Source organism: Peromyscus maniculatus, chromosome X (genome assembly GCF_049852395.1).
Source record: "Peromyscus maniculatus bairdii isolate BWxNUB_F1_BW_parent chromosome X, HU_Pman_BW_mat_3.1, whole genome shotgun sequence".
Taxonomy (NCBI): domain Eukaryota; kingdom Metazoa; phylum Chordata; class Mammalia; order Rodentia; family Cricetidae; genus Peromyscus; species Peromyscus maniculatus.
In genome coordinates this window covers 79,519,298-79,534,437 of record NC_134875.1, presented here as the reverse complement: position 1 = coordinate 79,534,437, position 15,140 = coordinate 79,519,298, and the positions used below count along the sequence as shown (strand labels likewise).

Genomic DNA, 15,140 nt, shown 5'->3' with positions numbered 1-15,140 from the left:
CAACCCAAAGAAGCCCCACCTCATTCTTCCCATTCTTGATTCCCATTTCCTAGTGTGACCATTGTTTTTCTTCTTGATTCCCATCTCATGTCTGGAATCAACAGCCTCTGTTCCACGTACACTTCCTCATTCTCAGTGTTGTTTGCCATTGCTATAAATTAGATTAGAAATTTACATTATGAGGGATCTGCGCATGGTATTTGCTTGTAATCCGACCATGGGTAGCAAGGACAGAAGTTCAAGCGAATCCTTGGCTACATAGTGAGTTAGAGGCCAGTCTCGAGTATATGAGATCCTGTCTCAAGCCCTAAGGTTTACATGATGATTATAAGTGCTATAAATATATGTATATAGTATGCTATTATTTTGTTATAATTAACAAATTTTTCTGGCTGGGCATGATGCACATATTTTGATCTTAACACATCATAAATTCCACATTAACCAAAGCTACAAAGTGAGATCGTATCTCAAAACAGAAAAATAAAATGATTTTCTCTTTTTTTTTTTTTTTTTTTTTTTTTTGGTTTTTTGAGACAGGGTTTCTCTGTACAGCTTTGCTCCTTTCCTGGAACTCACTCGAGCCCAGGCTGGCCTTGAACTCGCAGAGATCCGCCTGGCTCTGCCTCCCAAGTGCTGGGATTAAAGGCGTGCGCCACCACCGCCCGGCAATTTTCTCATTTTTTACAGGACTGATTCATTCCAACATCCATTAAAAGTATGAACATTAACTATATTCAAACATGTCAGATTTTTTTTGAGTTTAGAAATCTGTTCTGGAATCCTTAGTGCCTCTCTGCTCCAGTTTCACTGGCTGCCCTAGGTTTGGTGTATACTTGTTGCTCAGGGCGTTCCTGTGTCCCTCTGGGGAGGGTTCTTGTCACCTTGGAAACCCATTTCCCCCTCTTTCTCAGTTATTTTTTTTTTGAGAGTTAAGTGTATCTCAGTTTACTCTTGACTTAATTGTGTCTCAGTTTACTTGTTTTTTGAGAGTTAATTGTGTAGACCTGGCTGGCCTGGAATTTGCTATCTAGCTCAGGCCAGCCTTGAACTTGCAGTGATCCTTCTGCCTTTGCCCCTGGAGTGCTGATGGTAGGAAAACAATCACCATGCCTGGCTAATTTACTTTGTATGAAATCTGGACTTAATTACTTCCTGAGAAGGACTGCCAAGGAGGAAGGGCTGAGCATTGGTCTGAAATAGCTGTTATCTGGCCATGCTTTTGTATCTATGGGGAATTGGGTCTAGGTATCTCCAATACCAAACTGCTGATGCTCATTCTTTCTTATAAAACGTAGTATTTCCTTAAAACCTGTGTACAACCTCTCATGCTTAAAGTACCTAACATTAGATCATCTCTTAAATACCAAAGAAATTACAAAGTCTGTGTTTAATATAGATACTGGTGTTTGTCTACTTATTACCCTTGGTTATGTAGACATGATGGTGTATATAGTTAGAGCCTGAATTTCATTTTTTAAAGATTTATTTATTATGTATACAGCATATATAACTGCAGGCCAGAAGAGGGCACCAGATGGTTGTGAGTCACCATGTGCTTGCTGGGAATTGAACTCAGGACCTCTGGAAGAGCAGTCAGTGCTCTTAACCTCTAAGCCATCTCTCCAGCCCCCAACATCATTTTTATCAGAGTTGAAGGCATTGTTTCATTGCCACTGTCAAGTCTAACTTGGCAGTTGCTTCAGCAGAGATTGTGAAAGCTCTAGTTAGGTCCTAAATTCTTTGGCATTCTAGTTTATATGCTTCTCCATATTTGTTTCCGTATTCCTAAATACAGTATTAGACAGACCTGGTTTGAGCAGCAGGAATTTTAGTCCAGTCTTTGTAGGTGAGGATCAGAGATGTAGCAAGTGAACATTTCTGTTGTTGGACTAGAACTTTAGCTGATGATCCCCCTTGCCACACACACTACCTTTTCTTCATTACTTTTATTTCAAGTACATAGAAGTTAAAAGAACTATAAATAAATATCCATGCATTTAGTTCTTAATACTATAATTGACAGCACCCCCTTTCAATTTTTCATTGTATCTTTTAAGTACTTTATGAGGGTTTTCTATTTACAAAGTTCCTTCAATTTCTGGACTTTATGTGTGTGGGTTTTTTCTATTTCCAGGGTTTTCTATTTATGAAGTTCCTTCAGTTTTTGGACTTTATGTGTATGGGTCTTTTGTATACATGTACATCTGTGAACATGTATGCAGTGCCTGTGGAGACCAGAATAGGTTGATGGAGTTACAGATTGTTGTGAGTTGCTGTGTAGTTGCTGGGAATCCAACCAGGGTCCTTTGGAGAATCAGCCCAGTGCTCTTAACTACTAAGCCACCTCTCCAGCCCCCTATTTATATATTTAATACAGAGAATGAATAGAGAAACTCCAGTTTAAAAGAAAAGGTGCCTTGGCAAGCAACCAATTATTGCAGTACCACTGTGTACTTTGGACACAGTGGAGGGAACAGAAGATAGGACTTTTGTCCTGAAGGAACTTAAAACCTAGTCAAAGGAGATACCCAGGAACAAACTGTTCCTGTACATGTAAATTTGAATAGTGTAACTCCATAAAATGTTGAAAAGGCACAGATTTTAAATAGTAAAATCACTTTCAGTCCCCTAATATGTCCACAGAATCCTCACGCTGTAAATGAGGAATTCAAATTTTGGGTTTTGGGGAGCTGTGCTATAAGAATTATGCTATAGTTCAGGATAGCTTCAAACTGATCCAGCCAGAGCCTCCCGAGTGCTGGATTTATGCATCACCACTCCCAGCTTAAATATAATTATTAGCTCATTGTTTCCTGCTTTTTCAATATCCAGTTTCCCCTGGCATAGATTTACATACATATAATCAAAAGGGGTATACAGTGAGAAGTCACCTTCCTACCTGTCCTCTGCCTTCACTCCCCAATGACCCTTCCCAAGACCAGTTATAGTTCAGTACAGAGCTCTATACAAATTCCACCAAAGACAGCATCTTAAGTTTGTAAGATTTTAAACCCATATTTGATTTTTTATTGATTTCTTTGCCGTGAGTCATGCCAATTCCTAGCAAAAGCAAGCGGTCCCCTGATACAACGTCAGGAGATGCTATACTGATGCCTTATTCACTTTCCTTGAATCCATTCAGTCACAAATGAAGTCACTGATAAAGTTAGATTTTTATTAATAACCTTGGAACAAATACATTAATAATTACTTATATAGCTTTTACAATCTTGAACTTTCTCACACAGACACGCACACACAGACACACACCAGCCAAACCCTCACAACATCCCTGTGAGGTAGGCAGGGTAGGTGTTATTTCTTTCCCTATTACTAGTGAGAACAAGGCTCAGAGGTAAAGTAAGGTCACATGGTTGGCAAATGAAACTAGCACTAGAACCTAGGCCACCCGATCTGCTTCCCTGAGAACATTCAAGTAGTCATCCGTGCTGTAGAATGCACATTTCTCATGACATTGACCAGATCAACTTTCCCGAACATTCCTGAACATTCCAACTGTGATGAGACATTTCTGTCTTGTTACTGTACTACTTTTCTTGTGTCAAACACCATCCTATGCACTTATTTGATGACCCACGGCTATAAAATCTAAATAATGTGAAGGTTCTGGAAAGCTCTGCTTACATTTTTCCAGTGTTGGCCATGTGGAACTTAACTCCAACCAAATCAAACAGTTCTTTTTATACTCTCAAAAAAGCGTCTGCAGTCTTTCCCGATGAGTCTTGTAGGTATGTATAAAAACAAGATAGAAAGTGTGTAGAAACATGGTTGGAGAATTCCTGTAGGGCATGTGTAAATGAGTCAGGTGACAGTAGTCTGTTTTTCCTGGTGGCCTGATGGGGAAGGAGGATCATTAGACTACTCTCAGGCTAGATCTACCCATCTCCCGTTGACACCCTCAGCAGCAAGCTAGAAAGATGATCTGAATGAGACCAGTGGACTGCTTCAAGCAGTAGTGACCAAGGTGTCTATGCAGGTGGGAAGAAAACAAACAAAAACACTTGCTCTTCAGTGATTTTTGTCTGGGTCCAGTGTAAATTACCAAGGCAGGTTTCGTGTTATGTCTGTTAAATTATAAACGTGAAAGATGGTGAAGTTACCTGGGAAATGTAACTGCCTGTCACTGAGTAAAGCTTAAGAGGCATGGAAGGCAAGGGCTGAGACCCAGCTGCCCTGTTAGTGGAGTGACAAGTTGCAAATGCAGACACTCAGGTTCAAGTGAACTACAGAATGTCAGGCATACAGGGCGTCTGACAAATTCCAGTTCCAGCCTTTTACATGGAAGTGCCATGGCAAGTGACTTAAGGCGGTGAGCGGTGGGGACAGGAAACGGATGGGATCTAGATAGGGAGCTGAGGTGGGCCGTTAGCAAAGACCGAAACCCAAATACATTCAAAGTGGATTTAGCACCCTTCTAAACCCACTGTTTCAAATAAAAAGTTTACTAATTTCAGAGATTTGGTCAGTCAAAGAGGTGATAATGTGAATCGTTCACCTAACAAAAGAAAGTCATGTAAAGGAGACCAGGAACTGAAATCCAAGTGCTGCTGTCAGAGACTCATGGCGCAAAACTGCTTCTAAAAATAGAATTGCCATGGCGAGACTCAACATTAATGAAGCTGTCTAGAAACAAGTACTTGTATACCTGAAGCCTACTCAGAAAACATTTGTACAGTTAACAAAACCTACCAGGTATCACTAGTGTGAAAAATATTGTCACTATATTTATTTCTAAGATAAAATGTATGAAGACCTAGGCTGTCTGGTCCACCATGTGGGCCCAAACGCACTCAACTTTTAATGGATGGAGAACAGACTTTATTCCTTACATAGTATCATCATCATCGTCATCGTCATGCTTCCTCTTCAGTGGGTTTGAGTCACTGGCTGTGTTCTGTGAGGAAACCATATTGGTGGTAATGAGAATATTTTTGGACCCAATCATTGAAGGATTAATCAGAACATTTTGGACTGCCGTCGTTGCAGGAGCTATAAACAGAAGAAAAGCCCCACAGATAATCAATTACTCACGGTCCCAAAGTAGACAACAAAGCAGAATATAATTTTTATACAAGCTTCAACAGCACAGCACACAACTAAACCATAGAAGAGATACAGGTAATTACTAAGAGTGGGTTTCAATCTTTAAACATTCTTGTCTTAAATTTGCTAATAGGAATGTTATCAGGCGTAAGGATGTTTGGATCTATGTATGGATAAATCTTCCTAAACCTATATATTGTAAAGTTAACAAAATTTTGTTTTATTTTTACCTGAGTTTGTAATTAGCATTCAGTGCACTGGATTCATGTGTAAGGCCAGGAGACATGCTTCTTATAGAGCATTTTTCAAAATAATTGCCTTTAGTTACTTGTGTGTATGTGTGCAGGTCTGTGTGTACCACAGAACACATGTGGAGGTCGGAGGATAACTTTTGGGGAAAGTTCTCTCTTTACACCATGTGGGTCCTGGGGATTGAACCTAGGTCATCAGGCTTGGTGACTTGATGGCCACAGAGCCATCTTGCTGGCCCAACTTTTATTTAAGTTGTTTCTTGTATGGAGATAATGTTTCAAAGGATGCATCTAAACATACACATAAGCAAACTGCTATGTCAGCAGTCTATAAAATATTGCATTGCTCCAGTTACAGCTGCCACCTATGATGGGAATACAGGCACATTTTCATTCAAAGTTACAATGGGATCATGCACACTCTTCACTAAACGGTATCATTTTTCTTGAGTTTTTACTCGAAGTGCTTTTCCCTGAAGACACCTCTGAGATCTGTGAACTCTAATTTCTCTTAGTTTATAGTATTTTAGAATTTGATGAGCACACTCAATATGCCACCCTCCTCCTGAAATATTATGGATATGTAAAGCTTCACTTCATGCTAGAGACCTTGTCTGAAGAACCTGCAGCTCTACCTGCCACCTTTCTGTTGTGATCCTAAAGCAAGAGTCTTCCTACAGTAATACAAACTGTTGTATAACTGGAAATTATTCCTGGATTCTGACCCGCTTCCATATCACGTTACCTGGTTTGGCAGGTGCGGACTGAGAAGGTGGAATCTGCATTGCAAATCTTTGGCTTGTCACTGTCACTGGAGTTGGAACTTTATTTGGTGGGACAGATACTGTTTGTGGGGGTGCTGTAGTTACAATTGAACAGATCATATCAGTTAGATGATTTATTACATATTTATATTCTATACTCCATAGCTTACAGGAATACATCTTCAAAGTAGAGAGGGTTGATGGGAGGCGAGAAATGAGGGCAGAGTAAAAAGATTTACAATGGGGATTCTTCCTCCGTAATCCTCTCACTCTTGGGAGTTTTATTTTCCTCACTTTTCTTTAGTAAGTATGTTTACTATGCTGAAAAAGAAAAGTGTAAGTTTGCTTAATTTTAAAGATTACACCTTTAATAGAAAGTTTCGGTTAAGATTTATATTCTAGGTGCTACACTCTAAGGAACGTGAAGAAGCAACTGGTAACAGGTTGGCTCACTTGCCTGTTACAGTAACTGAGGACTACACCCTGCTCTTCTTCTGTGTGCAGTGGCACACACCTGTAGTCCAGCTAGTCAGGAAGCAGAGATGGGCAGAGCACCTGAGCTTAGGACTTCCACACAAGCCTGGGCAACATAGTGAGATAACTTTCAAAAACTCAAAAAGCAAAAGTTGGATATTCACTTAATGTGAACACGCAGGTAAGTAGTTACACAGATTTTATACGCAAGTGTCCGCTCACCAGAGGTTATGTGTGGGTTTCTGGAGCTACACAGCTAACAAGTGTTAAAATGCTGACATGTAAATGTATATCCTGACAATACAGAGAGATGGTTCACACCTCGAAGGTCAAATGATAGCTGGGCAGTGCTCCTCAATTGTAATCTGAATACTCAGAAGGTTGAAGGACAGCAAGTTTAAGGCTATCCCGGTACAGATTAAGGCCCAGTTTAAAAAAAATTAATCATTCGTATACTAGACATATAATGACACAGGTAAGACTCAAAAGCAGAAAAAAAAAAGACTCAAAAGCAGCAAGAGCCATGGAATTAATACAAGTGAAAAAGAATTTTTTCCCCGCAAAACATGAAAAAAATCAGAAAACTTTTTTTTAAAAAAATCATTACAAATATTGGTTCCTAAATACCATTCATTAAAAAGAAGTAAGGCTCTTTGGAGAAGTGGTTGATTCTAAAACCTGGACAAAGAAATATAAGATAGACTTGGAACATTGTATGTCAGAAATGTACACAGTATGATAGAGAGCTATCAAATACATTATAGGACACAGCTTGAGGACTCTCACTGATCAATATAGGATAATTAGCATGATTTCCTTTATGTCACCCAGGCTGGTCCTTGTACTGTTTTTAAAAGGTAAGTATTAAAGCCTATTTTTAAGATCCTTGAGTTTTCTGTAGATTTTAAACTTCTCTGAACCTATACCCAGTTTATCGAGATATTTCTGATTGCTTTTGTTTTTTTGAGACAGGGTTTCTCTGTGTACCTTTGGTACCTGTCCTGGAGCTCACTCTGTAGACCAGGCTGGCCTTGAACTCACAGAGATCCGCCTGCCTCTGCCTCCCGAGTGCTGGGATTAAAGGTGTGCGCCACTGCCACCTGGCAAGTTCTGATTAAGTAGGTAGCTGGCAAGGGTGTGTTTGGTGACTTGAAGCATAGAAGGTGGAGAAACAGTAAAGTGTCTCTGGCATCACAGTTTATACCAACAAGAGTTGGGCCAGTGTCATTTGGGATCAGTCAGTCTGTGGTTTTTGTCATTGATGAGTAAAATTATCAATGGGAACATACTGGAGTTTTTTGACTCCCATTTTGACTTGGGTTATGGTTCCAAAGCAGAGGCTGAGACACTGTTTTTACTGTTCAGAAAGGCCATTTCCCTCTTACTTACCTGCAGTAGGAGTAGTAGGTCTGCTACTAACAGCACTTAATCTAGGAACTAGTCTTCCTTGGTTAGGTCCCTAGGGGATTCAAACACAAGTTAGTGTTAATGTTAAGATTTGACACCTCAATTTGATGAAGAGTGAAACTGTAACTGTTGATGTGACTTGTTAGTGGATGATCCAATGTAAAAATATGTTTTTATTGTGGTTTTCTTTTTGTCGTGCTACTGAGGACTGAACTCTTCTGTGTATTAAATCCAATATTTGGAGTTTTGCATAATACATAATTATGACCCTATCTAATTCTGTAGAATATTTAAGGTAGAGTCTTGTGAATGGTGACAAATACTAACTTCCTTGTATTATAATATTGGATTTTAACTAGTCAGTGTCTTAACTGTGCCTAAATTAAAACTGTCTTAGAGCAGAATTTCAGAAAACAAAGGCAGCCCAATATGGAGAGTTCCTTTTTCAGTGCTGAGAGAGCCTTAGGTCCTATGTCTGAAAAAGGTCTAATTACTGATGGCATATCATTCATTCATTATTGGATCTCACACAGAGAAAGCTATGGCAAAGTAGAAAGATTGTGAGCTATGAGATCTGGGAATCAGTCCTAGCCACTGTCTCCGGGAGTTCAGGTTCAGTTGTATAATGAGAAAGATTCTCACTGGGTTAGATGAAATAATTAAGTTTCTTCTAGCTCTGAAAATTAAAAAACATTCTAAGAACTATTTTAACCTTCACTGTGCTATCTACAGGAATTTTGCTTTTTATAAGTGTACCTATTACTTCCACCTTTTAAAAAACAAATGAGCCGGGCGGTGGTGGCGCACGCCTTTAATCCCAGCACTCGGGAGGCAGAGCCAGGTGGATCTCTGTGAGTTCGAGGCCAGCCTGGACTACCAAGTGAGTCCCAGGAGAGGCGCAAATCTACACAGAGGAGCCCTGTCTCGAAAAACCAAAAAAAAATAAAAAAAATAAAAAAATAAAAAAAATAAAAAATAAAAAACAAATGAACTGAAACTTCTTCCCTTTTTTTGAGATAAGCAATTCATGTAGCTCAGGATGGCCCTGAAGAGATAAGGATGGTGTTGAACTCCTGATCTTTCTGCCTCTGCATCCCTCCTGCTGGGATTACAGGCAGGAGCCAGAAATTCTTACCTTTTTAATTAAGGACTTCAGTCTGTAGTTGGGAGCTGTTAGGCAGTATCTATCAGGCGGCAGTCTAGGTCCTGCATATGGCTTAATCAGTGGCAAAGGGGTTTGATTTTTCTGCCGTGCAATATCTAGTAAAAACTAAAAGAGAAAAATCCTCATTAGAAATATAATTTTTAAAGTCTAAGTGAAAAGAACTGCAAATAAATGTTTGCTCACATCTCTTGGGGGAGGCGAGGTAAAAGACTGGTCAGCCCGACACTGGATTGCCAGTCTCACATCATCTGCATCAACAGTAGGTTTCTTAGCATGACTTGAATAAATTTTTGCGTCATCCAGAATAGTAGTCACATATCCTTTAAGAGCAAAATAATTTTTATTACATAAATGAAGACATTAATATATATTAATAATTTATTAATATCAATAATAAAAAATATTAATAATATATGGCAGGATCTTAACTAGCCCACACTGACATCACTAGGTAGCCAAGGGATACCTTGAACTCCTTCCTGATCCTCTTGCCTCCCCTTCTCAAGGGCTAGATTACAGTGTGTGCCAACCCTGACCTGAAGGCATCTTAGTATTTATATTTATGGCTCCTTGTTTTAAAAGGTTCCACTAATTTCTGGAACGTTTGTGACTTTTGGCTTTAATAACTAATTGTCCTATTCACATGATACTTTATTTAAACAGACATGCTACATATAAATACTACTGTCCCTTGACTTGAGCTCCTTCTTAGTGCTTTACTCATTTCTAGATTGATAACATAATTTGGTTTAAAGTGTTACAAAAAATGATCTTTTCTAATTCACAAGGTCAAGTTTTTGTGTTTTTTTTTTTTTTTTAAACTTACGGAAAGCAAATTCCAACATTTGATTTATAACCCTTGGCTCATAATCGGTGATTCCCATATCCTTCAGGATCTGTGCCATCACCTGTGGATTCAAATAAAAACAAAAAGTCAGATGCACAATGTAGATAAAGGAAATCAAGGCTGAACTCAAGGCATATTTTTGCTACAAAGTCCCAAACCGCTCCTCCTTGTGCTTCCTCCCGTGAGTGTCTGTGATCACACAAAATCAGTCCTGTGCTCTTGCTGAAAACTTTTAGCAAGGCTGGGAGTAAAGACACAAGAAAGGCCTGGACTGGCTTCCCAGGCAGAGGCAGGGGTGGGTCCAGCTGGCTGTCATTTTCGGATGTGACAGTGAGGGAAGCTAGCATCAGAACCTGTGTCGCAGTCAGGGCTCATAGACTAGGTGAAGGGAGGAGGCTGCAGACTTGGGGACGGGGGGCGGCCCGGGGCTAGCGAGACAAAAGCCCCCAGGCAGCCCGCGCCCCTCTGGAAGGGCTCCCCGGAGGGCGGACGGCGCCCCAGGGGGCAGGGGAACCCCATTGCCCTTTCCCAGCTCTGTCGCCCAGCTGCAAATGGCCCGCGAGCCCCCCTGCCTCCCCGCCAGGCGCTCAGTCGGGCGGGTCACACCCGGCGGCCCCCGAGTGCGCCTGGCCTCGCTCCCCTCGCGCTTACCAAGGCATCTCTAGGAGCGTTCTTGAGAGGCGCCATCTTGCTAGGCTCCATTTTCTCCTGCGACTCTACAATCAAGGCGAGGGAGCTGCCGGCTGCTGATTCCTCCTCGCCCAGGCTCCACCCCTGTGGGGGATGGAAGGCCGGCCTCGAGTTGGGCTCGCCGCCGGCCTGGGCGGCTTCCCAGCGCCTAGCCCCCACCTGTGTGGGGGCGGCTACCCGGCGCGCGGCGGCGGCCACAGGCTCCGAGATGGAGAGATGCGGACAAGTCGCCCTAGCAACGCTGGGCGACTGTGCGCCACCCACCTCCAGCTCTGCTTGGACCATCCTCACTCCCCTTGACGACCACCGGCCCTCCTCGGAATTTCCTGGAATTCGCGCAGAGGCCCTTCCTCCACCTCTCTCAGGGGGGAACACGGCCCTGGCCCCTTACATTTGAGTATCACATTAACAATGAATTCATGCTTGTAAGTGTATTGCCACATTTACACGGGCCATATTGATACTACAAAATTATTTGCTGCTTAGTTGAAATTTAATTTTTTGGGGGAGGGGTTTCGAGACAGGGTTTCTCTGTGTAGTTTTGGTGGCTGTCCTAGATCTCGCTCTCTAGCCCAGGCTGGCCTCGAACTCACAGAGATCCACCTGGCTCTGCCTCATGAGTGCTGGGATTAAAGGCCTGCGCCACCACCGCTCGTCTGAAATTCAAATTTAAATGAGCATTTTGAATTCTTTTTCTTTTCTAAGTCTGAGAAAGCTACCCAATAGACGAGTGGTTCTCAAGCCGGGGGTCGAGACCCCTTGGGGACTGCAATCAGATATTTACATTACGATTATACCAGTAATAAAATTACAGTTATGAATAGCAATAAAATAATTTTATGGAGATTTAATAATTTTAATATTTCATATATTTATACATTATATTTAATATGTAAATATATATAAATATAAATAATTGTATGTAATATATAATATAAAATTAAAATTTAATAATATTTAATAAGCTTAACGATGACCACAACATGAGGAATTATATTAAAGGGTCGCAGCCTTAGGAAGGTTGAGAACCACTGAAATAGACAAGCCTACAGAAATACCTTCTTCCCTCTGTCCCTCTCACGGTCTGAACAGTTCACTCCACTAAGGTCCAAACTGGGCCCTTTCTTGCCTCCCAGATTGCCCAGTCCCATTTTTTTTAGAATATGTTAGGCATAGGGACCAGCAAAGAGAGGGCATAGCTCTTCCCACAGGACAGTTTGACGACCCCTCCTCCTCTACAAAATGCCCCTGGGATTGAGCGCCATGACGTTCATGCTATGGCACCAACTCTCCCGATCTCCTCCCGCCCCCTCCAAATTAAAAAGACATCAGTTAACAGGCTCTGGCTTAAAAGGTGTCAGAGAATCCTGTTCCTAAATGTGTCGACTATTCTATCTCCTGCCTTTGAAACGGTTGCCATGTCAACTAGATCAGACATGGTCTGCGGTAACGTCTCTTTCCCTTAGCCTATTAATTAGGAACAAGTCTTATCGGGGTTACCTCACAAAATCACATCACATCTCATTGTGTCTTGGTATTTAGTTCCAGAGCTGTGATGGTAACATCTTTATATTAACTGCTTATTAAGCTTGAATTAGGCCTCCCAAATGAGGCTCCTTCACTTCCTTACAACTGAACAGATCTCCTAGTTATAACAAATACAATAGCTCCCCCGCCCCACATTAAACTTTAGGAGCTTAGAAAACCTTTCAGTTTGGGTAGAGCAGTTTACCTCATCGGGCACCTCAACGATCTCATCAGCATCAACCGACCTACAGATAGCCATTTTGAACTTTGACGTGCTAGCCCTGAGCATGCTAACAATGCCCCCCAGCAATACGTTATTTCCGGTGGGAATGACTCCCCACCTTAGCAACACGTTATTTTCAGTGGGAATGAACCCACTTAGCAACATGTTATTTCCCGTGGGAATGACTGTGTGATTTTCCAGTGGGAACCTTCATTCCATAGCATCTTTCCCCTACTCTTAGAACAGCTGACCAGTGTGCAAAATGATTATCATTTCAAAATAAGTAGAAACTAATAAATGAGTAGTTTGACATACCGAGGTGCGACCTCAGGGAGCAGCTTCTGTACCATGGCTCTCCTGCTTCGGGGAGGAGGAATCCAGGCACTGAAGGCTGTCTTCCTGGAGGCAAGGGTGTTCTGAGAACTGCCATCTACGGTGCCCCTCTCTACAGAGTCAGGGAAGAGTGAAGGGGGAATACAACCAAATCCCAAGAATCCAAGTGCACCCACAGAGCCCACTCTGGCCCCTGAGTCGCCTAACACCACCACCTACAAGAACCTACAGCATCATGACTACAACTCAGACACCTTCCTAGACCTGAACCTGGACCTCTCCAAGTTCAGAATGCCTCAGCCCTCTTCAGGACGAGAGTCACCTCGGCACTGAGCTCTGCTTATGGGAGCCCCATGCCAGTCCCATGAATTCTTGCCTGCGAGAATAAATATCAGAGTCACCAAAAAAAAAAAAAAAAAAAAAAAAAGAGTAGTTTGTACACAACATATAACATTTAAAAAAAGAAAAGGCACTGTCTGAATTCCACGGTTTTGACTTAAAAACTTGTCTATGCGCCGGGCGGTGGTGGCGCAAGCCTTTAATCCCAGCACTCGGGAGGCAGAGGCAGGCAGATCTCTGTGAGTTCGAGGCCAGCCTGGTCTACCAAGTGAGTTCCAGGAAAAGAACAAAGCTACACAGAGAAACCCTGTCTCGAAAAACCAAAAAAAAAAAAAAAAAAAAAAAACCAAAAACCAAAAAAAACAAAACAAAAACAAAAAAACAAAACAAAAAAAAAACTTGTCTATGCAATATACAAGTAGTACCTCGTTTCCATTGTCTTTTACCAATGTACTTTATTATATTATTAGGGTGATTAGCCTTTAGGAAGACAACCCAGAATACAACTGTACTGGGAGGGAAATTCATAAGATAATATGTGAGAAGTAATTACACACAGTGTTATTAGTTGAAAATCAATGTTCACTTTAATTCTTTAATTTAGCTTTCTGTTATATGACTGGTATTATCTAAACAAAGCAATAAGACTAAATAATAGCAACAACTAGTGATAATTAGACTAATATGTCCAAAAATATAGACTATTTTTCACTTTTGTCTTCTGTCAACAGTTAAATCCTTGGATACTTAAAATTTATGAGTCATGCTATTGTATCTTCTTAATAGATGCACGTTAAGTTTAAAAAGTAAAATATAAACAAAATAACAAACAGCTATCACTGTTGTTTGTTTTTGCTCTTTTGAGGGGCCTGCCACCCAGCTTCCAAATAAATCACTCACGGGGACTTATTTTTAATTATAAATGATCAGCCTTAGCTTGGCTTGTTTCTTGCTAACTTTTCTTAACTTTAAATTATCCTGCCTGTCTTTTACCTTTGGGATCTTACCTTTCTCTACTTATGTACACCTTTCTTTCTTACTCCATTGCTGGTTGTGTAGCTGGGTGGCTGCTCCTGATATCCACCTCCTTCTCTTGCTCCTAGATCTGATTCTATTTGTCCCTACTGCCTGACAGCCCCACCTATTTCTCTCTCCTGCCTTGCTATTGGCCATTCAGCTCTTTATTAGACTATCAGATGTTTTAGATAGGTACAGTAACAGCTTCACAGAGTTAAACAAATGCAACATAAGCAAAAGTAACACACCTTAAAACAATATTCTACAACATAACACTTACCTATATTTAAAAGAAAATGAACTGCTTCTTTTGTTCTTGTGGTTTAATAAGATTTTAAAAATATTTATTTTCCTGTATATGTGTATGCCTGAGTCCAAGGAAGTCAGAAGAGATGTCAGATCTCCTGGAACTGGGGTTATAGAAGGGTGTGAGCCACCATGTGGGTGCTGAGAACCAAACCTGGGTCCTCTGCAAAAGCAGTAAGCATTCTTAGCTGCTGAGCCAAAGATCTTTCTTAATGTTTCTGTTCCAATACAGCTTTTGGGAGCTTCTTCTTTTCTATTGTGTATCGATAAAAGCTGTGTAGCAAACTTTCTTGTTGGACTATCTTTGGACTGCCAGTCCACAAATAATGACCCAGAGATTTATTATTAATTATGAAAGCTTGGCCTTTAGCTTAGGCTTGTCTCAACTAGCTCCTATATCTTAATTAACCCTTATTTTTAAGTCTAGGTTCTGCCATGTGGTGTTACCTCTCTTCCATCTTACACCTCCAGTTTCCTCTCCTTGTCTGGCTGGTGACTCTGCCTTTTTTTTTTCTCAGAGTCCTCTCTGTCTCTAGAAGTCCTGCCTAACCTTTTTCCTGCCTACCTATTGACCATTTAGCTCTTTATTAAAACAATCAATCAGAAGACTCCTTGGCGAAGATACCTCTTTAAAAAAAAGATTTATTTATTTATTATGTATACAGCATGTATGCCTGCAGGCCAGAAGAGGGCACCAGTTCTCTTTACAGATGGCTGTGAGCCACCATGT

At 41.0% G+C, this 15,140-nt stretch overlaps 1 protein-coding gene and 1 pseudogene across 1 annotated transcript; one reads left to right on the top strand and one right to left on the bottom strand.

Annotated features, from left to right (window-relative positions):
- Positions 1-3,157: 3,157 nt before the first annotated feature.
- On the bottom strand, positions 3,158-12,491 carry Taf9b (TATA-box binding protein associated factor 9b). Its single transcript, XM_015986249.3, has 8 exons — positions 12,398-12,491; positions 10,627-10,749; positions 9,955-10,036; positions 9,312-9,448; positions 9,099-9,233; positions 7,946-8,015; positions 6,064-6,177; positions 3,158-5,013 (listed from the first exon to the last, which is right to left on the bottom strand). The coding sequence occupies exons 1-8, from the start codon at positions 12,479-12,481 to the stop codon at positions 4,850-4,852; spliced, it is 909 nt and encodes a 302-aa protein (XP_015841735.3). The 5' UTR covers positions 12,482-12,491; the 3' UTR covers positions 3,158-4,849.
- A 257-nt stretch (positions 12,492-12,748) lies between these two features.
- LOC102904605 (NADH dehydrogenase [ubiquinone] flavoprotein 3, mitochondrial-like) lies at positions 12,749-13,103 on the top strand (annotated as a pseudogene).
- The last annotated feature ends 2,037 nt before the right edge of the window (positions 13,104-15,140 follow it).